The sequence below is a fragment of the Myotis lucifugus genome, unplaced genomic scaffold, assembly GCF_000147115.1.
Source record: "Myotis lucifugus unplaced genomic scaffold, Myoluc2.0 scaffold_185, whole genome shotgun sequence".
NCBI lineage: Eukaryota > Metazoa > Chordata > Mammalia > Chiroptera > Vespertilionidae > Myotis > Myotis lucifugus.
The window spans coordinates 968986-990979 of record NW_005871233.1 but is presented as its reverse complement, the minus strand read 5'-3'; the positions used below and the strand labels follow the sequence as shown (position 1 = coordinate 990979).

The following is a 21994-nucleotide window of genomic DNA, read 5'->3' as shown; positions in this document are numbered from 1 at the left end:
CCCATGAGTGCTATAAACTAAAGAACACCTTGCCTCACTATAGGCCTAAAAAGAAAGTCCAATCATCTCCCAAGCCTGAAGCCTAACATGAAATGGTCTTCTTTCCAACCACCATGTGTTTCTCTAGAGCAAATGTCAGTAAACTTTTTTTTTAATTTTGTTTTATTGCTTAAAGTATTACAAAGAGTATTACATATGTCTCCTTTTTTTTTTCAGTAAACTTCTTTTATGATGGGTCAAATAGAACATACAGGTAGTACTTGCTTTGCATGCTAGTATTGAAATCATGCAAATAAACAGGGAAAAAATATGACTGTTTCAAAGGGTTTGATTCCGGTCGGGGCACTTAGCAGGAGCAACCAATAGATGTTTCTCTCTCACATCAATGTTCCTCTCTCTCTCTCTCTCTCTTTCTCTTCTACCTTGCTCTCTCTAGAATCAATGAAAACCATATACTCAGGTGAAGATTTAAAAAAAAAAAAGTAAAACAAAATTGCTCTGAGAGTTACTTTTTTGTGAAGGTTTTTGCCAGTGTTACTTCCCCTGCGACTTCATCCTTTTTGCCACATTTCTGTTGCTAAGTGGGCCCTCACTAAGGTCCGCTGGGGGCATATCCAGTCTCTCAACTGGAGGTAGAGTCAACATTCCCACAGTCAGCTAGTTATTCTGTCACTCCATTTATGCTCCACTGGAATTTCAGTTCTGGCATTATCACTTATTTTCTTTGCTGCACTGGAATCTATTTTTGGGCAATTCCTTCTACTGATTAACCATTTATATAAACTCACATAGGTTTATCACTGGGAAACAAGGCGGCAACACAACTACATGCTTTGCTGTATATGAACTAACAAATGTGAAAGGACCAATCACTGCTGTACGTGTAGTTTATAGTGATTTGTGACTGTAGGACTAGCAGGGGAAACCTGTACCCATGTACTTTCAGTTATTATACTGTGGTTACTGTATTCTGAGGCCTGTTGTTAAGGGACTGAAATTATTTCATGAAAGCGTGGTAATGAAAATTTTTGCATGTTGAAAACCCTGCAAAGCAAGGACTGCCATTATTCAAGAGCTGTGGGCCACATACTTCTTTTTTTTAACTTTTAGTTGCAATTAAAAAATATTTTTTCCCCATCACCATTTATCACATAGTTCTGATTCAACTCTGTCATTGTAGCATAAAAGCTACCTCAGACAATATGTAAATGAATGACAAGGCTGTCATTCCAATAAAGCTTTATTACGGACACTAAAAATTTTATCTCACATAACCTATACATGTTTTTAAAAATTATTTTGATTTTCAACCACTAAAAAACATAAAAATTGTACTTGGCTTGCCAATTATTTTTACAGTGTTTATAAAAAACTCCCTGTTCAGATTTTCCACCCTTACAGAACTCAGTCTTATATGTGTAGTCAGAAGCTACCACATAGATTGCTAGAGTTTACATTTCTTTAGCAGCACTGACCATGCATTCCTTTGCTAAAAGACTGTAGCACACCCTTTTACCAATAAAAACAGCTTTACTCTCTTCATTGAAACCACTTAGAATTCTAAGAGATAATGGCCAAAGAGAAATTACTTGATATAAAAAATCCTTGGAGCCCAGCCAGTGTTGCTCAGTGGTTGAACGTTGAACCATGAACCAAGAGGTCACTGGTTCGATTCCCAGTCAGGGCACATGCCCGGGTTGCTGGCTCAATACCCAGGAGGGAACAAGTCCCAGTAAGGGCGTGCAGGAGGCAACCAATCCATGATGTTTCTCTCTCACCGATGTTTCTATCTCTCCCTCTCCCTTCCTCTCTCTCTAAAAATCAATAAAAACAATTTTTTTACATTCTTGGACATTTGAAAATCATATTTTATACACAAAAAATAAGGCAAAGTACAGTTCACTGTTCAGTATTCAAAAGCAAAGAAAGTAATGAAGAGTCATATAATTCAAGAATTTCAAAGACCAGGGGCAACTATTACCAGGGCTTGGTTTTCACAGATCACCACAGCTGAAAATTCACCACCAAGGCATCTTGTTTATGCCAGTCAATAACTGTGAGACATCCACATAATGGAATAACCAGAGCTGTGAAAAGAGTCCAATGTGTATGTGCTGGTACAGAAACATGGCTAAGTCTGAGATTGGGGTGGGGGGGGGGGGGCAAAAGAATGGTTTCTGTATCATAATTCCTTTTTTAAACTTTTAATTTAGACACATGCATGAATCTAACCCTCAAGGGAAAGGTACTAAAGGAAGGAGTCGTTTACATACAGGTTTTCTTTTTTTTTTTCTTTAAATATATTTTATTGATTTTTTACAGAGAGGAAGGGAGAGAGATAGAGAGCTAGAAACATCGATGAGAGAGAAACATCGACCAGCTGCCTCCTGCACATCTCCTACTGGGGATGTGCCCGCAACCCAGGTACATGCCCTTGACCGGAATTGAACCTGGGACCTTTCAGTCCGCAGGCCGACGCTCTATTATCCACTGAGCCAAACCAGTTTCGGCAGGTTTTCTTTTTCATCTGTTTTTGGTATAGTGTGAACCATCAGTGGCCTTATCTAGACAGCAGATTATTATCATGTTTGTTTGCTTCATTTTTTCAGTAAAAAATTTTTAAACTACATGAATTAAAACTGAATGTATTAAATTCCCTAGTATCTGGAGCAGTACTAAGCTATAGTGTTTGTGAATAGCTATCATACGTAAATATGGTGACCACATAATTGATTCTCATCAAGACACTTTTCAGAATGAAAGAGTGTTAATAGTTACCCTGGGACATATGGTGGTATTGAAGCATCCATCTTATATAAAAACTGCTGTTTGAAATTTTAACCCTGCTATTTCTGGCTTCTGTAGATGCTTGCTGGCTTAAATAATAAGGAAAATAAGACTACTCCCATTTCAGAGAGGCCATTAAACCTTCTCCAGACGAAGTTATCAGTGCTGGCGTCAGGCCAAGCCTTTGGTCAAGGTCTCAAAGCGCCAGCACATAGGGCCCTTTAAGAACTTGCAAAGGGAACCGGAAAAACCCCATATTGGGGAGACAAAGAGGGTAAGATCGTATAAATATGAGAAACTTCATGTGTGAAGGACCCAGAATTTGAGAGACATTTTCCTCTGGGCCCGTGAGTAATAAATGTAACTCCATCTCTTTAAGTGTTGCTTGGTTCTTCTGCGGTTTTTCTGTAACAGTATAAACTGGAACCATCCAAGGTAAATCCTCCAAGCCATCCTATACACTGAAGGCACTAACTAGGAATGTGGTCCTTGCCCTCCAGGGGTTTATAATTCAATTACAGCCACAAGACTCCCTTGGGTAGAAAAGATAAGAAAAAAGGAATCACACAAGGTAAAATATTATAATCACAGCCTAATTCAAAGGGCTTATAAGCCATACAAGGAAATGACTAAAGACTCTGGTATAGGGGAGTGATACAATAAGGAAGTCATTTAGCAAAAGTGTGTAGGACAGATTAGAGTCAGTAGGGGGGAATACCTGGCTCCCTTTTACCTGCTGAAGTTACCCAGGGGCATTTTCCTAACCTCCTAGTATTTCTTCATTCATAACATGGGAACAAAAATGTATAAGCCTAATAATAAAACTGGAAAATGTATAACTCACATATTTCTTAATTCACCAAGCCCCATAGTCATTGATTTAGGCCCACCTACTTAAAAAATCATGCAGATTTTAAAGACCTAGAGTATCTAAATCAGTGATTCCCAAAGTGGGCGCTACTGCCCCCCGGGGGGCGGTGATGGCCACAGGTGCATTTGGGGGCGATGAGTAACTGCTATTAAAATTTTTAAAAAATTAATTTCCAGGGGCTGAGTAATATTTTTTCTGGAAAGGGGGCGGTAGGCCAAATAAGTTTGGGAACCACTGATCTAAATCAAAGAATCTTAGGAGGTTTTAGGAAGATTAGGCAGTGCTTTCTGTGATACAATAAGAAAAAATATATTTGGTCTTTGACCCCCTGTTCCCCTCCCCACCCCCCACCTAAAACCCTTAAAATTTCCCGAGTGTTAGGAGCATCTTTTGTTCTAATATTTGGTCTGTGACTCAGGTTCCTGACACAAGAGTGTCTAAGACCCTGGGAATCTCTGGAGTGATAAAATTACTTTTTGTAAGCTAATGAGATGATGGGGGGAGGGGGGCTGGAGAGCTTCAAAATGGGGCTGTGCATCAGAAAGACCAAGGCAAGATTAAAGGTCTAGAACGTTCAGCTCCACCCTCCCAACCTCCAGGGAACTGAGTTAGGAGAGCTTCTGGGTTAGTTAGTGAACACATCCACATGACGGGAGAGTGGCTGGCTCACTCTCTTCTGTGCTGGGGATTTTCCAGACCTCACCTATGTCTCCACCTGGCTATTCACCTGTGTCCTTTATAATAATTCGGCAAATGTTGTTTTCCAGAATCCAGTGAGTGTTCTACTAGCAAATTATTGAACTACTGAACCCAAAGGTATATAAAAGGAACCCTCCATTTATAGCAGGTTGTTCAGAAGTACATATGACAACCTGGGATTTTTAAGTGGCATCTAGGGAGGAGGGGCATTTGTGTGACTGAGCCCTTAACTTGTGGAGTCTGTGCTAACTCTGGGTACTATCAAAATTGAGTTATTAAAAAAAGAATTGAGTTAAACCATAGGACACCCTATCAGTGTCTGAGAACTTGAGAACTGCTTGATGTAGAAAAACCCACACATCTGGTGTCAAAAGTATTCTGTAGTAAACAGGATAGTTTTCACTTTAAAATCTTTTCACGTTAAGGGCTAAGAATGTTAGCAAGAGAACAATCTTGAGGACATTATAAATAAAACTCAGCCCAAGTTGATGTGAAGGCCTCTGTGTGTGATTTATACCTGTTCTGGATCTAGTTAGTATAAAAGTGTTATTTGGCAAGTTTGTTAGCAAAATGTCCCCCTATGTTTCCTGCTGAGGAAAGCACCATTAACCTTGAGAGTATCTTGACAATGTCGTATCTGGGAAAGGGCATTTGCTCACTGTAACTTGAATTCACTAATAGGCCCCACTTAGCTAAATTCTGCAGGCTTGCTCTGATGCATTTCTTTTTTTTTTTTTTTAATATGTTTTTATTGATTTCATAGAGAGAGGAAGGGAGAGGGATAGAGAGAAACATGGATCAGCTGCCTCCTGTACATCCCATACTGGGAATCAAACCTGCAACCCAAGCATATGCTCTGATGGGGAATCAAACCAGTGACCTCTTGGTTAATGGGTCAATGCTCAACCACGCCAGCCAGGCTCTGAAGCATTTCTTGAAAACAGTTCAAATGGGAGGGTTGTCTTTAACACACACAGGTTAATATCATAAGGTTGTCGTGAAGATTATAATAGTTTATGATACATTACAAGCGCTTAAAACATTTAGCACAAAGCTTTAAATAAACAGTAGATATTATACTTTTATGAAGACCAGACTAATATAGAGACAGTGGGAACGAAAATAAAGAAAAGGATGACACACTTCACTAGAAAGTCCAACTGAATGTGGTGACTGACAGGATATAGGGAATATGGAAAATCAAAAGTACAACCTCAGATTAAGGAGTTGGTCAAACCAGTTCAATCACTCCTTCCCTTGGATTTTCTGCTATGTACCATTTGCCATGACTGAAGTGACAAAACTCCTTATCTTCACCTGAAGTAAGGTAATGGCAAACTATCACACAGATCGAACTCCTGCACCATGAGATTATCATGAGATCAAGAGTTCAGGGACAGAAAGCCCAAGGGTGGGACTGGAGAAAATAAGAAAAAATATGCCTTGGTTACTCATTTGGACTGCAAATATCTTTCCTCTGAAGATTGAGAGAATCTCATTGTATGAGTGAAGAGGTACTCAATGCCAGGGAGGTAAGCAAGCTGTTTTAATTCTACCATGCCAAATTCCAAAGTTGACATTTATTTTATAATCAGCCTTAATTCACCTATTTTGGTAGCTAGATAGGTTCTACATACTTGAGTACTTCTGTTTACAGAATGGAAAACTACTAACTACCCATCTCCTCTAGGTCCAGGTGTCTGGAAGTTGTCATTAATAGGATAATTCAGAAACTTTAAAATAACCCGTAGGTATTTATGAGGAAAGAACATTTACATGGACAAACCCAACTTCAATTATAAGGCTCATAAAATCTTAACGTTTTAGATATAAAATCTTGGCATTTTAAGATATAAAGTATTTAGATAAAGTTTACATTTCATAAACTACCAACACAACACAAACCAGCACTCCTGCCCACCGGCATTTCATATTTATCACCCAAACAGGAGTATAAATTATACCGTTACTAAATTCATAACTAGAAATACAGTAGGCCATCTGAACAACTTGGAAACAAACAGTTTCAAAGTCTTTCATGAGACTGTTAGTTCACATTCAGGGGATCTTGACCTTGTTTGAAAAATGGATCATTTTCAGAAACTGATAAAACCTAATGGACCCTCTTCCTAGAGCAGTGTTTCTCAACCTGTTTTTTACTATCACACTCTCCACCCACCCCAAGGAGCCCTCACATGTTTTTCCTAGTCACCCCAGGAAATTCCAATACCACACATACTGTATACTTATTTATACAGAGTGGCCCTTTGAAATGTCATAAACTATTGTAATATATAATATCTCCTCCATCCTCCGAACATGCCTTAGACACTGGGAAACACATGGACAAAATATCACATGTAAACTTAGGGACTTCAGATTAAGGGGCTTCTAAAGACAGGGACCCAGGACCCCATTGATGAAATTCATCTCAAACATCTGAAAAACAACAATTAAAAATGTTTACCCTTATTTCTTTTTTTAAAAAATATATTTTCTTGACTTTTTACAGAGGCAGGGAGAGGGATAGAGAGTTAGAAAAATCGATGAGAGAGAAACATTGATCAGCTGCCTCCTGCACACTCCCTACTAGGGATGTGCCCGAAACTAAGGTACATGCCCTTGACCTGGGACCCTTGAGTCCACAGGCTGATGCTCTATCCACTAAGCCAAACCGGTTAGGGCTACCCTTATTTCTTTTTATTGATTTGAGAGAGATTTGTTATTCCACTTATTTATGCATTCATTAGTTGAATCTTGTATGTGCCCTGACCCTCTAACCAACTGAGCTACCCAGCCAGGGCAACCCTTATTTCTAAAACTGTTTCTTCGAAAGTTCCTGGGTCTCACATTCCATCACAGGGAGTTTTCAAAAAGATCTTATCAGAAACAACACCTGAAATGACATTTGTGACCAGGATCATACAAAGATATCCATAATCCATAAGCTAATGATTCTAGACTCATCTATGAATTAGTCATATGACCAGTAGGCCACCAAGGCCTCCTAGGGTTAATGAAGTCATTTTGGTGTGACTTCTTCAGAGTTCTCTCCCCCTCACATGAATCACAGGCTACTATATCCCTTATTTGGCCTTCCTTGTCAGTCTCAGGACATGGCAAACAGAGGCTTGGCTGTCTGGCCAACTACCAAGAAGACAAGCTTGAGCAAGCAAATGGCTCTGGGGATAGGTAAAATGAGAAACAGGTGGGGCAGTAGCAGTGAAAGAGAAGCTGACTTTTTCTATCACAGGTTGCACTTTCAAATGCTGACCAGGACAAAAGAATGTTTCTGATGGAAAGTATCTTTTTCCACAGAAAGGTCCATTCTCCCTCAGTGGACCTAAAAGCAAAGCCCTGAATGTTCTTTGGGGATTGTTGCCATTTGAGCTTCAAAGCCCATGTTTTCAGTAAACACCAAATCTTGCCTTACTTTTCTTCAAAGTACTCATGCCCAGATCTATATTCATTGTTCATTTCTTTATTGTATTGTCTTCATCTCATCACAATTTAATTACCATGGACTGTGTGTCTTTTTTTTCAGTGCTCTGTTTCCAGGGCCTAAAAATAAAGCTTGGTATGTGCTCAATAAATGTGCTGAATAATTATTTCAAACTGTCCTGGAACCACTTTCTTGCCTGCAAGCAGAACAAGAGCCTCTTCTACGGCAAACAAGAATACCAGAAGATGCTATTTTGGAGAATCCCCAGCTGATCACCAACACCAACTACACATTAGCTCCTATCTATCACTGTGTCTTTGACCATCCAGGGGGGTGAGAAGAGAAAAATGTACTGACTAATAACACGCTTATTAGAGATTTGCTAAAGTTCACCCTTTTAGTAAAAATTCGGGGGAAACTGTAATTAACCCAAGAGTTTGATGGAAACTGAAAATCACGTGAAAGTGCAATAGAGGCTCTCAAATGCTGCATTTGTCCTCAGCTTAAGTCCCAAAAATAAATCCCAGGTCGGGATAAAGGTATTGGCAACAGTTACTATGCCAATATACAATATAACTGACTACTCCCTAAAGGAATTTTTGAGGTTCTACTCTGCAGAGGAATATATTACTGCCCTTGTATTGATCAAAATTACCTATTTGGGGGCCCTCCAAATACCTGGGGAAGAGAGAAAAAAATTACACACATTTGTGGTCACCTGATAAGGGGTTTTCCACTCCCCAACATCAATAACACACATACATACACTCATTGTACAATTTATAGAGTTGTTTTAGCCATCTCCATTTACTAAATGAAGCATATTCTTAAGGTGGAAGTCACAGCTCCAATGTTTACAGATAAAAAGGGTAAGCCAAGTGAACACACACACACTGAGAGTAGTAACTAGCGGCTAGCCCAGGGGTGGGCAAACTTTTTGACTCGAGGGCCACAATGGGTTCTTAAACTGGACTGGAGGGCCGGAACAAAAGCATGGATGGAGTGTTTGTGTGAACTAATATAAATTCAAAGTAAACATCATTACATAAAAGGGTACGGTCTTTTTTTTTTTAGTTTTATTCATTTCAAACGGGCCGGATCCGGCCCGCGGGCCATAGTTTGCACACGGCTGGAGCCTGTCCAAAAGGAGGGATGGGCCCCAGCCCATGGTGATGTGTGGGAACATAGCCTAGTGGCACCAGATCTTCATATTTTCAGGGAAAGCCAAAATACAAATTTTCCTATTAAAAATTTATACTTTCTTTGTGCTTTCCATGATTCTCTCTCACATGCTTATCACATCAGTCCCAGCTCTAAATACCCATCATCCTGTCTTGTTACCATTTCCCTTTCCCCAACTCTTGGGGGCCTCTCTATTTACAACCTATCTTAAGTAAAATCTCTCCTTTTCTCAATCACTTTGACTTTCTTATCTCTAACCTAATCTGTTCTCCCCTGAAGATATGCTTTCTCTTATGCCCTTCTAAGTGGGTAGGTCACCTTGCTCCTAGGTGCTACTTCCAGACATTCTACCTCCATCCTCTCCCTAGTCCCCCAGCAAAGAATCTTATCCTCAGAGCAGATAGTATCCACCTTGTGCATCATCTCCTGACCCAGGCCATTACACCTCACTTCTCCATGATTTTAGCTCCAGGCTCACTGCCATTCCCCCTCTTCCCATCATAATCCTTGGTGATTTCCATATCCGGGCCAGTGATCCTTGAATTATCCTGACCTCTATGAAGACCTCCTCTCCTCCAATGATTCTATCCTCCCCCAGACTCTTCCATGGTCATGCCTAGGCCTTGTCTTAATAACTGCAGTCTTGCCTTAGCCGGTTTGGCTTAGTGGACAGAGTGTCAGCCTGGGGACTGAAGGGTCCCGGGTTCAATTCCCATCAAGGACACACACCCAGGTTTCAGATTCAATCCCCAGAAGAGAAAATATGCAGGAGGCAGCCAATCAATGATTCTCTCTCATCATTGATGTTTCAATCTCTCTCTCCCTCTCCCTTCCTCTCTGAAATCAATACAAATATATATTTTAAAAAATAAAAATAACTGCAGCCTCTTCAGAACTTCAGTTTCATGCATCTCATTCACTGCCCACCATGTCCTAGCTTTCTAGTTCATTCCCTCCAAAACCTCAATTTCAGCAATCCATTGGCCCTACGACCCTTCCATGACTCCTCAACGCCCTCATGTCTTCACAGATTAAATTCCTTGATCTACTAGTATAATCAGCCCCTAAACATTTGTTCACTACACACTTTTATCTGACAGAGTCTATGCAGCTCCACCCTACTTATCTGACAAAGCCTATGCAGCTGCTTGTGGCTGGAGAAACACCTCACTCAGGGAAAATCAAAGCAATCAGGAAAGAAGAAGGAAAAAAAAAAGGTAGAAAGCTTTCAAACAAACAACTTCAGATAAGCAAGGGCATTAGTTGACCCAGCCAAACAGGAGTACTTCTGAAAGGTCAGTAGGTCCAGTCATCTGCAGCAGCCAGGGAGGCCACTGCAGCCAGACCTGGCTTTGTCAATTACTATTTTGTGACCTTAGATAAGATCTGTAACTTCCCCACACCAGGTTTTCTCAAGGATTAAATAACACATGGAGAAGTCAGGCCAGTGAAATCATTTGGTCTGGCCCTGCCAAGGTATTAGGGGTGAATTAAATGTTTGACCAAATATAGCAGGCTAATTTGTAAGTTGATAATTTTGTATGGCCCTCAAATGTTATAAATATCCAAATGGCCCTTGGCATAAAAAGGTTCCCCACCCCTGAAATACAGATGCAGAGTAAGCAATAGATGTTAGCCCCAAACTCAGTTTTGACAAAGTCCAGGCCAGGTAACTGGAAGGTACTATACATCCTTAACACAATTACTTCATCTACATAAGTCCAGAAGGGCTGACAAATCCTGGTTCAGACTGCAAGAATAATGAACAAAGAATAAGAATAACGCATTCCAGCCCTAGCCGGCTTGGCCCGGTGGATAGAGCGTCAGCCTGCGGACTGAAGGGTCCCAGGTTCGGTTCCGGCCAAGGGCACATGCCTGGGTTGCAGGCTCAATCCCCAGTGTGGGGTATGCAGGAGGCAGCCAATCAATGATTCTCTCTCATCATTGATGTTTCTATCTCTCTCTCTCCTTCTTCCTTCCTCTCTGAAATCAATAAATACATTTAAAAAAAAGAATAATACATTCCTAATTCTTATTCCTCTAGAGCTGAGCCCTTGACATCCCCAATAACTCATTTTTTTTCCTCTCTGCCTCAGGCAAAGAGAAATTAAGTTTTCAGAAGTCACTGCAGATGATGACTTGTTGCACACCCATCGGCTTTCACACTTTTCACCTAATAGGCTGGCCTATGCCTATAAAGCCACTGGCTCCTGCCTGTTTCTCTCACCTCACATCCTACTCCAATTCTCCCTTCCTCCCTTTCTGCTCCAGCCACACACACTGGCTGGCTAGCTCTCCTGGTCTTTTCCTTCAAAACCACCCTGTGTGTTCCAGCCTCAAGGCCTTTGTACTCCATTACTTCCAACTGGACACTCACCCCTAAGGTCTTTGTGTGGCTGCCACCTCCTCACTTTTCATCTTAGAGCTCAGATGTCGCCCTCCTCAGAGAGATCTCCCCTGACTACCGAACCAAAGTGACCCCTATCGGGCATATTTTTATATGGATCTTACAAGGGGTCCTGCAGGCTGGCTGGCTTCTTTGTTCACATGCCAGGCACCCACCTGAGAGGGGTTGGGCTGGAACGGGGACACAATTCTAGGAACACAGTCTTGCTGAAGGATAGAAAAGACTAGGAGAGGAAGCACAGGAACATAGATATTTATATATCTGGGTCACAGGGCAAGTCATAGAGAAAGCATGGCAAGAGAAGCAAATTGCCTCAAAATATACACATGGAATCTGAATAGTGTACTTTTTGAAGGGAAAAAATGAAATTTGGAACCTGTTGTTTGTTCATAATAGAGAATAAAATTTTAGGTGATTATATTGGGGGGAAAGTGGCCCCCATCATCTTACATCACCTCATTTGTGTACTTCGCCCTGTTCATTTACTTCTTAGTAATTTAATATTGTGATGAGTGCTCTTTATTTAAATGTTTACTCACTGTCTGTCTCTCCCACCAGATTATAAGCTCTGTGAGTGTACGGACCTGGCTTGTCTGAGTCACAGCACTGTCCCTGACATAGCAGAGCCTCAAAAAGTTTTGCTGAATCAATGAATTCTTTCCACAGTTATTTTCAAAGCCCACTTGTGCTTGTCTTAAGCAGTTAAGGTTCTAACACCTGTTCAAAAAGACCTTTCAAGCTAAACTTCCTTAAGAGTGGAGAGGTTTAAATCCGAACCTCTTAAAGGACCAATCCAATAAATCTAGGCCCAGCTCCTCAAAACCAATATTATTCTTTTTTTAAATTTTCACCTGAGGATATGTTTTTTTATTGATTGTAGAGAGGGAGGGAGAGGAAGAAAGAGAAACATCGATGTTTCATCGGCTGTCTCCCGCACGAGCCCGAGGGGAGTAGGGTGGTGGGGGAGGGGAACCAAACCCGCAGTCTAGGTACGTGCCCTGACCGGGAATCGAACCCGCAACCTTTGGTGTCCGGGATGATGCTTCAACCAACCGAGCCACCCGGCCAGGGCGCCAATACTCTTCTTATACCCTGGCATCTGGCAAAATTTCTCCCCTCCAACACTTTTGCTTTTCTTCTTCCTGTTGATTTCTCTGAGAATCACCTTCCTTCTTGGAGGCGCTCCACTGCAGCTGAACCAGAAAGGTTTCTCAGGAGGCTCACGTCCAAGCTCTAAAGAGGTGGGGGTGGAGCCGGCTTCCCAGAAGCAAACTGCCAGCAGGTCACCTACCCAACCCCCTTCCTCACAGGCCTGGCGCCCAAGGCTTTCCCGAGCCTTGGGACTTCGTGCGGCCAGGACGCGGCGGGCCTTCTGGGGGGCCTCTCACCCCTTCCTGCCACGGGAGGGGCCGCGCTACTCCCCGGCGACACGCTGGTCTCGTCCCTCACCCACTGGAAACTCTCTCAACGCGGACTCCTCCGCCGGCCGCACTCCCGAGAGCTGCCAACCCCTTCAAAGGCTCCCTCTCCCAGAGCTGGCTCCACCACACCCCCTGTGAGCTTCACCAAGTCGCCCCCTTTCCTCCCCCGCCATTCTCCCCACTCAGACCTTGTCCAGGGTCCCTCGGATCCCAACTTACCCTCCACATCCTGCCCCTAACGTCCCGCCTTCGGCCTCTCGGCCATCCACTCCTCCCTGGAGACCCGCCCGGGCACTCACCGTGGACGTCACGTTCTCCGTCGGCCGCTTCGGCCCCGAAGAGGAGCAACGATGCCAGCAGGGCGAGGAGCGCCGGGCACCGCCTCGGCCCACACAGCTGCGCCATGACTAGCTCCACCGGCCGCGCGCAGGCGAAGCCTCCAGCCGCTGCCGTTGGGGTCTCGCGATCAGGTGCGAGAAGCCCCTTGCCGCGCACGCGCACTGGAGCGCCTCGCGGGCAGGTGCGGACGCTCGTAGAGGGGTCGCGCTGGCGCTGGCGCAGGCACTGGCGCCGAAGTCTCCGGAAGAAAGCGCCTTTCTCTGCCTCCTACGCCCACACCCGGGAGAACGCTCCTCACTCGCCCTTTGGCCCCCGGTGACACACAGCGACTGCCCACCGTTCAGAACCCCACCACACGGCAAATGGCTCGGCGGAGGCTGGAGCCAATGGCGGCCGCCTAGAAGGAGACGTCGAAGGTGGCCTGGGAGGGGGCGGGGAGCACCTGGCGCAGGCGCAGGGAGCAGGCACCTGCGCGGCCGTCCTCTCTCGGCGCACCTGGGCCCGCCCCCTGGCGCTGGGGAAAGGGCCCGGGCTAAGGTTGGCTCCGCCCCGGGTTAAGCCTGGCTTGCGGATAGGCGCATGCCCGCTGAGCCCGGCTTCCTGCTACCCTTGCCCTGGGGCTGGTTGATGAAGACCCAGTACCTTCGCCCAACTCCAAGTGGAAGCAGAGGGCGCAGACACGCTCCTCCTGAAAAGCTGGCTTTTTGCCCGCCTCAATTCAACCTTCCTTTGAGGAAGAGGAATTTATTTTTTTCTAAATTCGACGTTCTCTAAGCGCCTAGTCGGAACTTGGTAATGCAGCACTGACCACGTCAGACTAGTCCCTGCGTCTCTAGTCTCTAGATAGGAGCAGCCACAGGGCAGAGTGACTAGGGATGTGACGGGGAAGCACAGGCCAAGTGATCATGAGCTGGGGTGGTGGGTGATGGGAACCCAGACACATCCCCCATTCAGTGTGAGAAAGGGCTTCTCTGGAGGAGGGGATGGACTTAGAATGAACACCAGCCTCAGGCTCTGCTTCTACACTTCCCAGTCCTGAGAAGTAGATAAATTATTCACCAGACTGGGATAGGGGCAGCGATAGGGAAGCACAGGCAGAGTAATCAGGCCCTAAAGGAGGAAAGCCCAGAGGAAGTGCCTGACCCAGCGTGGGGGCCAGAGAGACTTCCTGGAAGAGAATCTCAAAAGGAGGATGGAGTGGGACAGGCATAGGAGTAGAGGAAAATAGAAGAGACCTATTGAGCTGGGTAATGGAGGGGGGCCCATGAGGAGGTGGTTTTGAAAATGAACACTGACAAAAGGGATAATGGACAAACATTCCAGGAATTAGAACAGCAAAGCAAAAAATCCTAAGATAAGAAAGACAACAGTATGTTATAGGAGCCAGGGCCACTCCCACTAGTCAGCCTCCCTCCTGACATATTAATACAGGGGTGGGGCAAAATAAATAATACAGGAATAAACTCTGTTTCCTGTACTTACAACTATAAACCTATTTTCATCCACCCCTGATATGTGAAGCGCCTTAATTGGGTAAAATGGTGTTTACCTTAAAGTTTTATGCCAGCCATCTTCTTTAATCTTGCAGTGAGGTCCTGGGACTCCAGATCAAGATTCCAAATGTGAGCCCAAAGATCTCCCCAGCACCTGAGCACTCCACCCCTTCCCCTATCCCACTAAGCCCAGGCTTGAACTAGAAGACTGAGAAGACTGTAGTAAGAGGTGAGGCTGATGAGGTGGCACAGGCATATTCATTCATTCATTCATTCATTCATTCATTCATTCATCTATTCATCTATGCCTTCCTTCTGTACATTCATTGAGTAACCACTGTGAGTCAGGTACTGTTGTAAATGCTTGAGAAGATACAACAGCAAACAAAGCAAAACTTGTGCCTTGTTGGAACTTCCTTTATAATGTTGGGAACAGTGGTGGGACTAATTTTTTTACACCTCCTCCTCTCTAATAGAAAATTATTTTCAATGATTATTTTATTTGTTATTTCATTTTAAAGTTAATAATTGAAAATGAATAGATTTTAATTTTAGACATATTACTCAAATTCAGTAGAATATGTCAAGTATGAATAAAAATTTGCATTTAACAAAAATACTACACCTTGCAGTTCATACCCTGATTCACTGTTTTAAAATTTAAACACAAAAACTCTAAAAGAATAGAATGGCAGAAGAGTTTCTTCATCTTTAGGATCATAGTGCTATCATTCTCATTTGTCCTATCATTCTAATCTGTTATTTAAATGCAAAAATATGTAGAATCACAGAGATTAGAGACTCAAACTGTGCCTGATACAAACCCAAATGATTCTAAATTGTTATGAACAAAGTGGACCATAAAGCTGAATCTTTAGATGTTAGAGGTTACCCTAGCACAGTGGTTGGCAAACCGCGGCTCACGAGCCACATGCGGCTCTTTGGCCCCTTGAGTGTGGCTCTTCCACAAAATACCACGTGCGGGGTGCGCACGTACAGTGCGATTGAAACTTCGTGGCCCATGCGCAGAAGTTGGTTTTCGGCCTGGGCGAGTCTATTTTGAAGAAGTGGCGTTAGAAGAAGTGGGTGGTGTCGGTTGGGCGAGGGGATACGCAGGGATACGTAGCGCGGGGGAGGCGAGCACAATTCATGCATGAGTTGAGTGAGCCAGTCAGTCAGCAGTCTCATTGTGCAGTGGTTAGTGCTAGTTGCGTCCGCAAATGGCGCGTGGGTGACAAATGTACCTACTCGAAGCATAAAGTTACCTGTATTTTTCCAACCAGCTGCAAATCCTACAGGTATTTTTGTCATCAATTTAAGAATTGTAATTCTTTTGTGTTGGTGGCTTTATTATTATAAAATGAAACATTTTTTTAGGTGCCCTGTTTGAGATGGCTACAAAGAAGAAGCAAAGAAAAACGGAAGACGAAAACCGTGAATTTAAAGTTGAATGTACCTACCTATATAGTTTAAGTTTAAAAAATGTGACTCTCAAAAGAAATTTCAATCGTTGTACTGTTGATATTTGGCTCTGTTGACTAATGAGTTTGCTGACCACTGCCCTAGCTGGTTTTGCTTAGTGGTTACTGCATCTACCTATGGACTGAGGGGTCCTAGGTTCAATTCCGGTCAAGGATACATGCCTGGGTTGCAGGATCGATCCCCAATAAGGGGTATGCAGGAGGCAGCGGATCAATGATTATCTCTCATCATTGATGTTTCTATCTCTCTCCTCCCTTCTTCTCTGAAATCAATAAAAACATATTTTTAAAAAAATAGAGGTTAACTCTGGGAGTTTTCTATACAGGCCAACCTAGGAGATAAGCTGGATTTGGTTCCAGGCCACTGCAATAAAGCAAGTATAAAGGAAGTTGTTATCTTTTTTCTGATGGAGGGTCTTGCCTTCAATTTGTAAAAAAACATAACATCTGTGAAGTGCAATAAAGCGAAGTGCAAAACAAAACAAAAACAAATAAAACAAGGTATATCTGTATTTGTTTCCCTGTAGAATATTGTGGCAAATAGATGTTGGGAAGCCCCCATGTTCATGGCCTGTATAATCCCCTCCCCTCAAGTGTGAGCAGAACCTGTGGCTTGTTCTAACCACTAGAATATGGCAAAGGAGGTTCATGATTACACTACATTATGTAAAACCCTGTGTTAGTGGACTGGAGAGAGAGAGAAAATCTCCTTGCTGGCTTTGAAAGAATTTACTACATTGTGAGAGGACCACACAGCAAGGAACTGTAGATGACCTCAAGGAGCTAAGGAACCGCATGGACAGCCAGTAGGAATATGAAGACCAAATCCCTCAAGTTATTAGAAGCAAATCTTTCTTTAGTCGAGCCTCTGATGAGACCACAGCCTTGGCTGATACCTGGATTGCAAACTGGTGATTCTGGAGCAGAGGGCCCCAGCTAAGCCATGACTGAACTGATCCACAGAAACTATGAGATAATAAATGTGTGTAGTCATTTATTGTGCAATGATAGAAAATGAATACAAATACAATGTTTGCTAAAGAATAGAGTAATAAAAAATCTAATTTGAAGCTTATAAGGATTGTTAAAATTCTATAGTAACTGTTTAATAAATAGAACAACAAAAGATTTTTTTCCTGGGGGTGGGAGGATCATTTTATCACTGATACTGTATCGGTGCATGGTATAATAAAAGCTTTTGGTCATTTTTATTATTTTCAAGTTCTCTACAGACAGTACATCACTTATTGCCTGTACCCAAGGGGGACCACTCACATTGCCCTCCTTTTGGGACACCACTAGTTAGAAAACAGACAATAAATAAAACGTGTAAAAACAGGGTGGCTAGAGAAGACCTCACTGAACAGATGACATTTGAGGAAGATATAGGAGTGAGCCCTGTGGATATCATTCTGGGGAAGAGCTTTCCTGGCCGAGGGAACTGCCAGTGCAAACCTGCTGGAATGGAACCATGCCTAGAGCTCTGAGTGTAAACAAAGGAGCTTGGCCTTCAGCCTCAGGGCAATGAAAAGCTATGGACAGTTTCTTTTTAAATATAACAGCTTTATTGAGATATAACTCATCATACAATTCACCCTTTTAAAGTGTACAACTCAATGTTGTTTTTTGTATATTCATGGAGTTGTGCAACTATCACACAATTTTAGAAGATTTAATCAACCTCAAGAAAACAAAAAGAATAAAAAAGAAAAAAAATGCCATATTCTTTTTTAAAAAAATTTTTTTTGTTGATTTTTTACAGAGAGGAAGGGAGAGGGATAGAGAGTTAGAAACATCAATGTGAGAGAAACATCAACCAGCTGCCTCCTGCACAACCCCTACTGGAGATGTGCCCACAACCAAGGTACATGCTCTTGACCGGAACTGAACCTGGGACCCTTCAGTCCGAAGGCCGACGCTCTATCCACTGAGCCAAACTGGTTACGGCAGAAATGCCATATTCTTTAGCAGTCATTCCCCCTGCACCCCAATTCTCTCAGCCCCAAGCAACCTAAACATTTCCTATAAATAGTCATACAACATGTAGCCTTTTGTGTTTGGATTCTTTCACTTAGTGTGTTTTCAAGGTTCATCCATGTTGTAGCATGTGTTAGTACTTCATTTATTTTTATTAATGAATAACGTTCCATTGTATGGCTATATCACATTTTATTTATCCATCAGTTGATAGCTGGGTTATTTCTATCTTTTGGCTATTTTGAACAATGCTGCTATGAAAATTCATATACACATTTTTGTGTGAACCTAAGTTTCCAATTCTCTAGTACATATCTAGGAGTGGAATTGCTGAGTCATATGTTAACTCTAAGTTTAATATTTGGAGGAACCAACAGACTGTTTTCCAAAGTGGTTACAACATTTTACATTCCCACCATCAATGTATGAGGGTTCTGATTTGTCCACATCCTTGTCAACACTTAGTATTTTCCATTTTTAAAAAATTATAGCTAGCTGTGGCCAGGTGGCTCAGTTGGATGGAGAGTCATCCCTTACACCAAAGTTTGCAGGTTTGAGTCTCTCAGGGTATGTACCTAGGTTGCAGGTTTGATCCCTAGTCCAAGCACATATGGAGAGGCAACCAGTCTATGTTTCTCTCTCTTTCCCTTCCTCTCTCTAAAAATCAATAAAATGTATACTCGGGTGAGGATTTAAAAATTTTCTTTTAATAACAGCCATCCTACTGGCTGTGAAGTGGTATTTCATTGTGGTTTTGATTTGTATTTTTCTGATGTTGAATGTCCTTTAATGTGTTGATTGTCTTTCATATATATTTTTTAGAGAAATGTCTATTCAGATCTTGTCCATTTTTTAAAATATATTTTATTGATTTTTTACAGAGAGGAAGGGAGAGAGATAGAGAGTTAGAAACATCGATCAGCTGCCTCCTGCACAACCCCTACTGGGGATGTGCCCGAAACGAAGGTACATGCCCTTGACTGGAATCGAACCTGGGACCCTTCAGTCCTCAGACCGACACTCTATCCACTGAGCCAAACCAGTTAGGGCCAGATCTTGTCCATTTTTATTTTTATTTTATTATATTTTTTTAAATAAATCTTTATTGTTCAGATTATTACAGTTGTTCCTCTTTTTCCTCCCATAGCTCCCCTCCACCCAGTTCCCACCCCCGGCCCCCCCCCCCCACTGTCCTCATCCATAGGTGTATGATTTTTGTCCAGTCTCTTCCTGCATCCCCCACACCCCTTTCCCCCCGAGAATTGTCAGTCCACTCCCTTTCTATGCCCCTGTTTCTATTCTATTCACCAGTTTATTCTGTTCATCAGATTTTTTATTCACTTGATTTTTAGATTCACTTGTTGATAGATATGTATTTGTTGTTCATAATTTTTATCTTTACCCTTTTCTTCTTCTTCCTCTTCTTAAAGAATACCCTTCAGCATTTCATATAATACTGGTTTGGTGGTGATGAACTCCTTTAGCTTTTTCTTATCAGTGAAGCTCTTTATCTGACCTTCAATTCTGAATGATAGCTTTGCTGGGTAATCTTGGTTGTAGGTTCTTGCTATTCATCACTTTGAATATTTCTTGCCACTCTCTTCTGGCCTGCATAGTTTCTGTTGAGAAATCAGCTGACAATCCTATGGGTACTCCCTTGTAGGTAACTAGCTGTTTTTCTCTTGCTGCTATTAAGATTCTCTCTTTGTCTTTTGCTCTTGGCATTTTAATTATGACTAGTAGCCCGGTCTCTCAGTTATTAAACATTTATCGGCACAACACAGACCACATTGGTGGTGGTGGTGATCTTGTCAGAATGTGTTATGTTATGCAGATGAAAATCTATTTAAACAGATTTGATGTAGATATTTTCAAAGATGGAAGAATTGTCCCTGTCAACTATTTTAGTTGATTCATATCTTCACTAATTGTCATCATTGCAAAGTTTTCAGTCCCCATATGGATTGCTGGATATAATAGGTCATGCGCTGTCCCTGTCCTTTGTAGCCTTTGTTACCTTAAGGACTCTAGTTTTCCATTTATATGTTTAAGTACCAACCTTACCGGCTTAAAAATGTAAGCTTTTAACACTGCTCTCTCTGTTCCGTATCCTTCCGATGAAAAGTGGAGTTGGGTTGCAGCACAGGAGAGAAATTCAGAAGGGGAATATTGAAGTAATGACTGTAGTAGGAGAAGAGGGAACCTATTTCCCTGGCCACAGGCGCTGGCGCCCTGGACCACAGGGCAGGCAGTTTCTCCTGGTGGCTGCAGCTTGGGACCTCGGGCGAGTGGCTTGTCCATCTCCTGGGCTGCAGCCAGCCGCAGGCGCTGGCACCTGGGCCAAAGGTGGGTGGCTTTTTCTTCTGGCGGCTTCTTCTTCTTCTGTGCTTCCAGGGAGGGCAGTCAGTTATGTGTATATGTGTGTGCATGCAAACATAGGCGTGTACACATGTGTATCTGGAAATCTGCTGGGCAAGTCAAAACCATAGAAGAGTTGCCCCCTATCTCTTGAATCTTCCAGAGATATCCCCCACTTTTTTATTCTATCACTACTGGAGAGTCAGTATTTGCTGCCAGCCAGCAGTGACTCTCTCAGTGTCTATTTCTGACTTCTTTTTTCCCTGTCTGTCTTCCAACCCCTAATCATATTTCCACCCGGATGCATCATTTTTACTCCCAATATGCTGTATAGAGAAGGACTCAGGATGCTGTCTTCCCATGAATAGTACTCAGTAACAAACCAATTGCATTTTAGTTGGGCAATGCCCCTACCCACCCTTCAAATCCCTTCCACCATGCATTTCTGTTTCCCTTTTTGTTTGTTGGATTGTTCTGCTGCTCCTTCTCCTCACCCCACCACCCTTGGATCGTAATGTGAAATTCTTTTACCATGTCAAGAAATTATTAAAAATACAGGTAGTTTGAACACCAGCCGGGGGGGCAGTGATCCACCCAGCTCTTGCCTGCTGCCTGGGTTTCCGATCACCGTCAGCGGCAGGCGGCTTCTTCCGTCCTTCCCCTTTTACCTCCCAGCATTGTGCTTATGTATGCAAATTAACTGCCATCTTTGTTGGCGGTTAACCGCCATCTTTGTTGGCAGTTAATTTGCATATCACCCTGATTAGCCAATGGGAAGCATAGCGAAGGTACAGTCAATTACCATGTTTGTCTATTATTAGATAGGATTGTCATGATTTCTCAGTTTGCTTGATTTAAATTCAAGAACAAAAAGTAGTTTTTTATATACAAAAATAATAGGAGCAACAAGTACTTAGGTACCTAACAAAATTATTTTTATGTGATTGGCTATTTACAGCCAGTAAGTTTTCCCATGATTAAACACAAACATAATTTCATTAATGCTGTGCTAAGTAACAAAGCCATAGCTTTCTAGCTGGATATAGTTATTGTTACATCTAGACCAAGAGACATGTGTGAAACATTATCCCACTAAAAATAAATTGTTTAAATTTGTTTGGTTTTAATGAGAATAAATTCTTTATAAATGAACTAGAGGCCCAATGCACGAAAATTCGTGCAAGAGTAGGCCTTCCTTCCCCCCGCTGCTGGCACCAGCTTCCCTCTGGCACCCGGGACCCGGGCTGCTTCCCTCCTCTGACTGCCCGCAGGCACCTGAGACCTGGGCTGGCTTCCCTTGGGCCACCTGCAGGCACCCGGAACCTAGGCTGGCTTCCCTCTAGCCCAGGGGTGGGCAAACTTTTTGACTCAAGGGCCACAATGGGTTCTTAAACTGGACCGGAGGGCCGGAACAAAAGCATGGATGGAGTGTTTGTGTGAACTAACATAAATTCAAAGTAAACATCATTACATAAAAGGGTACGGTCTTTTTTTTTTTTTTAGTTTTATTCATTTCAAACGGGCCGAATCCGGCCTG

At 42.7% G+C, this 21994-nt stretch overlaps 1 protein-coding gene across 3 annotated transcripts in view; it reads right to left on the bottom strand.

Moving 5' to 3' along the window:
• SPINT2 (serine peptidase inhibitor, Kunitz type 2) overlaps nucleotides 1-13594 on the bottom strand; it is a 29027-nt gene extending 15433 nt beyond the window's left edge. Inside the window, exon 1 of one of the 3 annotated variants that reach the window (XM_014462591.2) lies at nucleotides 13109-13594. In XM_014462591.2, the coding sequence (XP_014318077.1) occupies nucleotides 13109-13214 (106 nt within the window). In that variant the 5' untranslated portion in view covers nucleotides 13215-13594. The remainder of the gene's footprint in view (nucleotides 1-13108) is intronic. The other 2 variants (XM_006096655.3, XM_006096656.3) reach the window with 2 other exon arrangements.
• Nucleotides 13595-21994: the final 8400 nt, after the last annotated feature.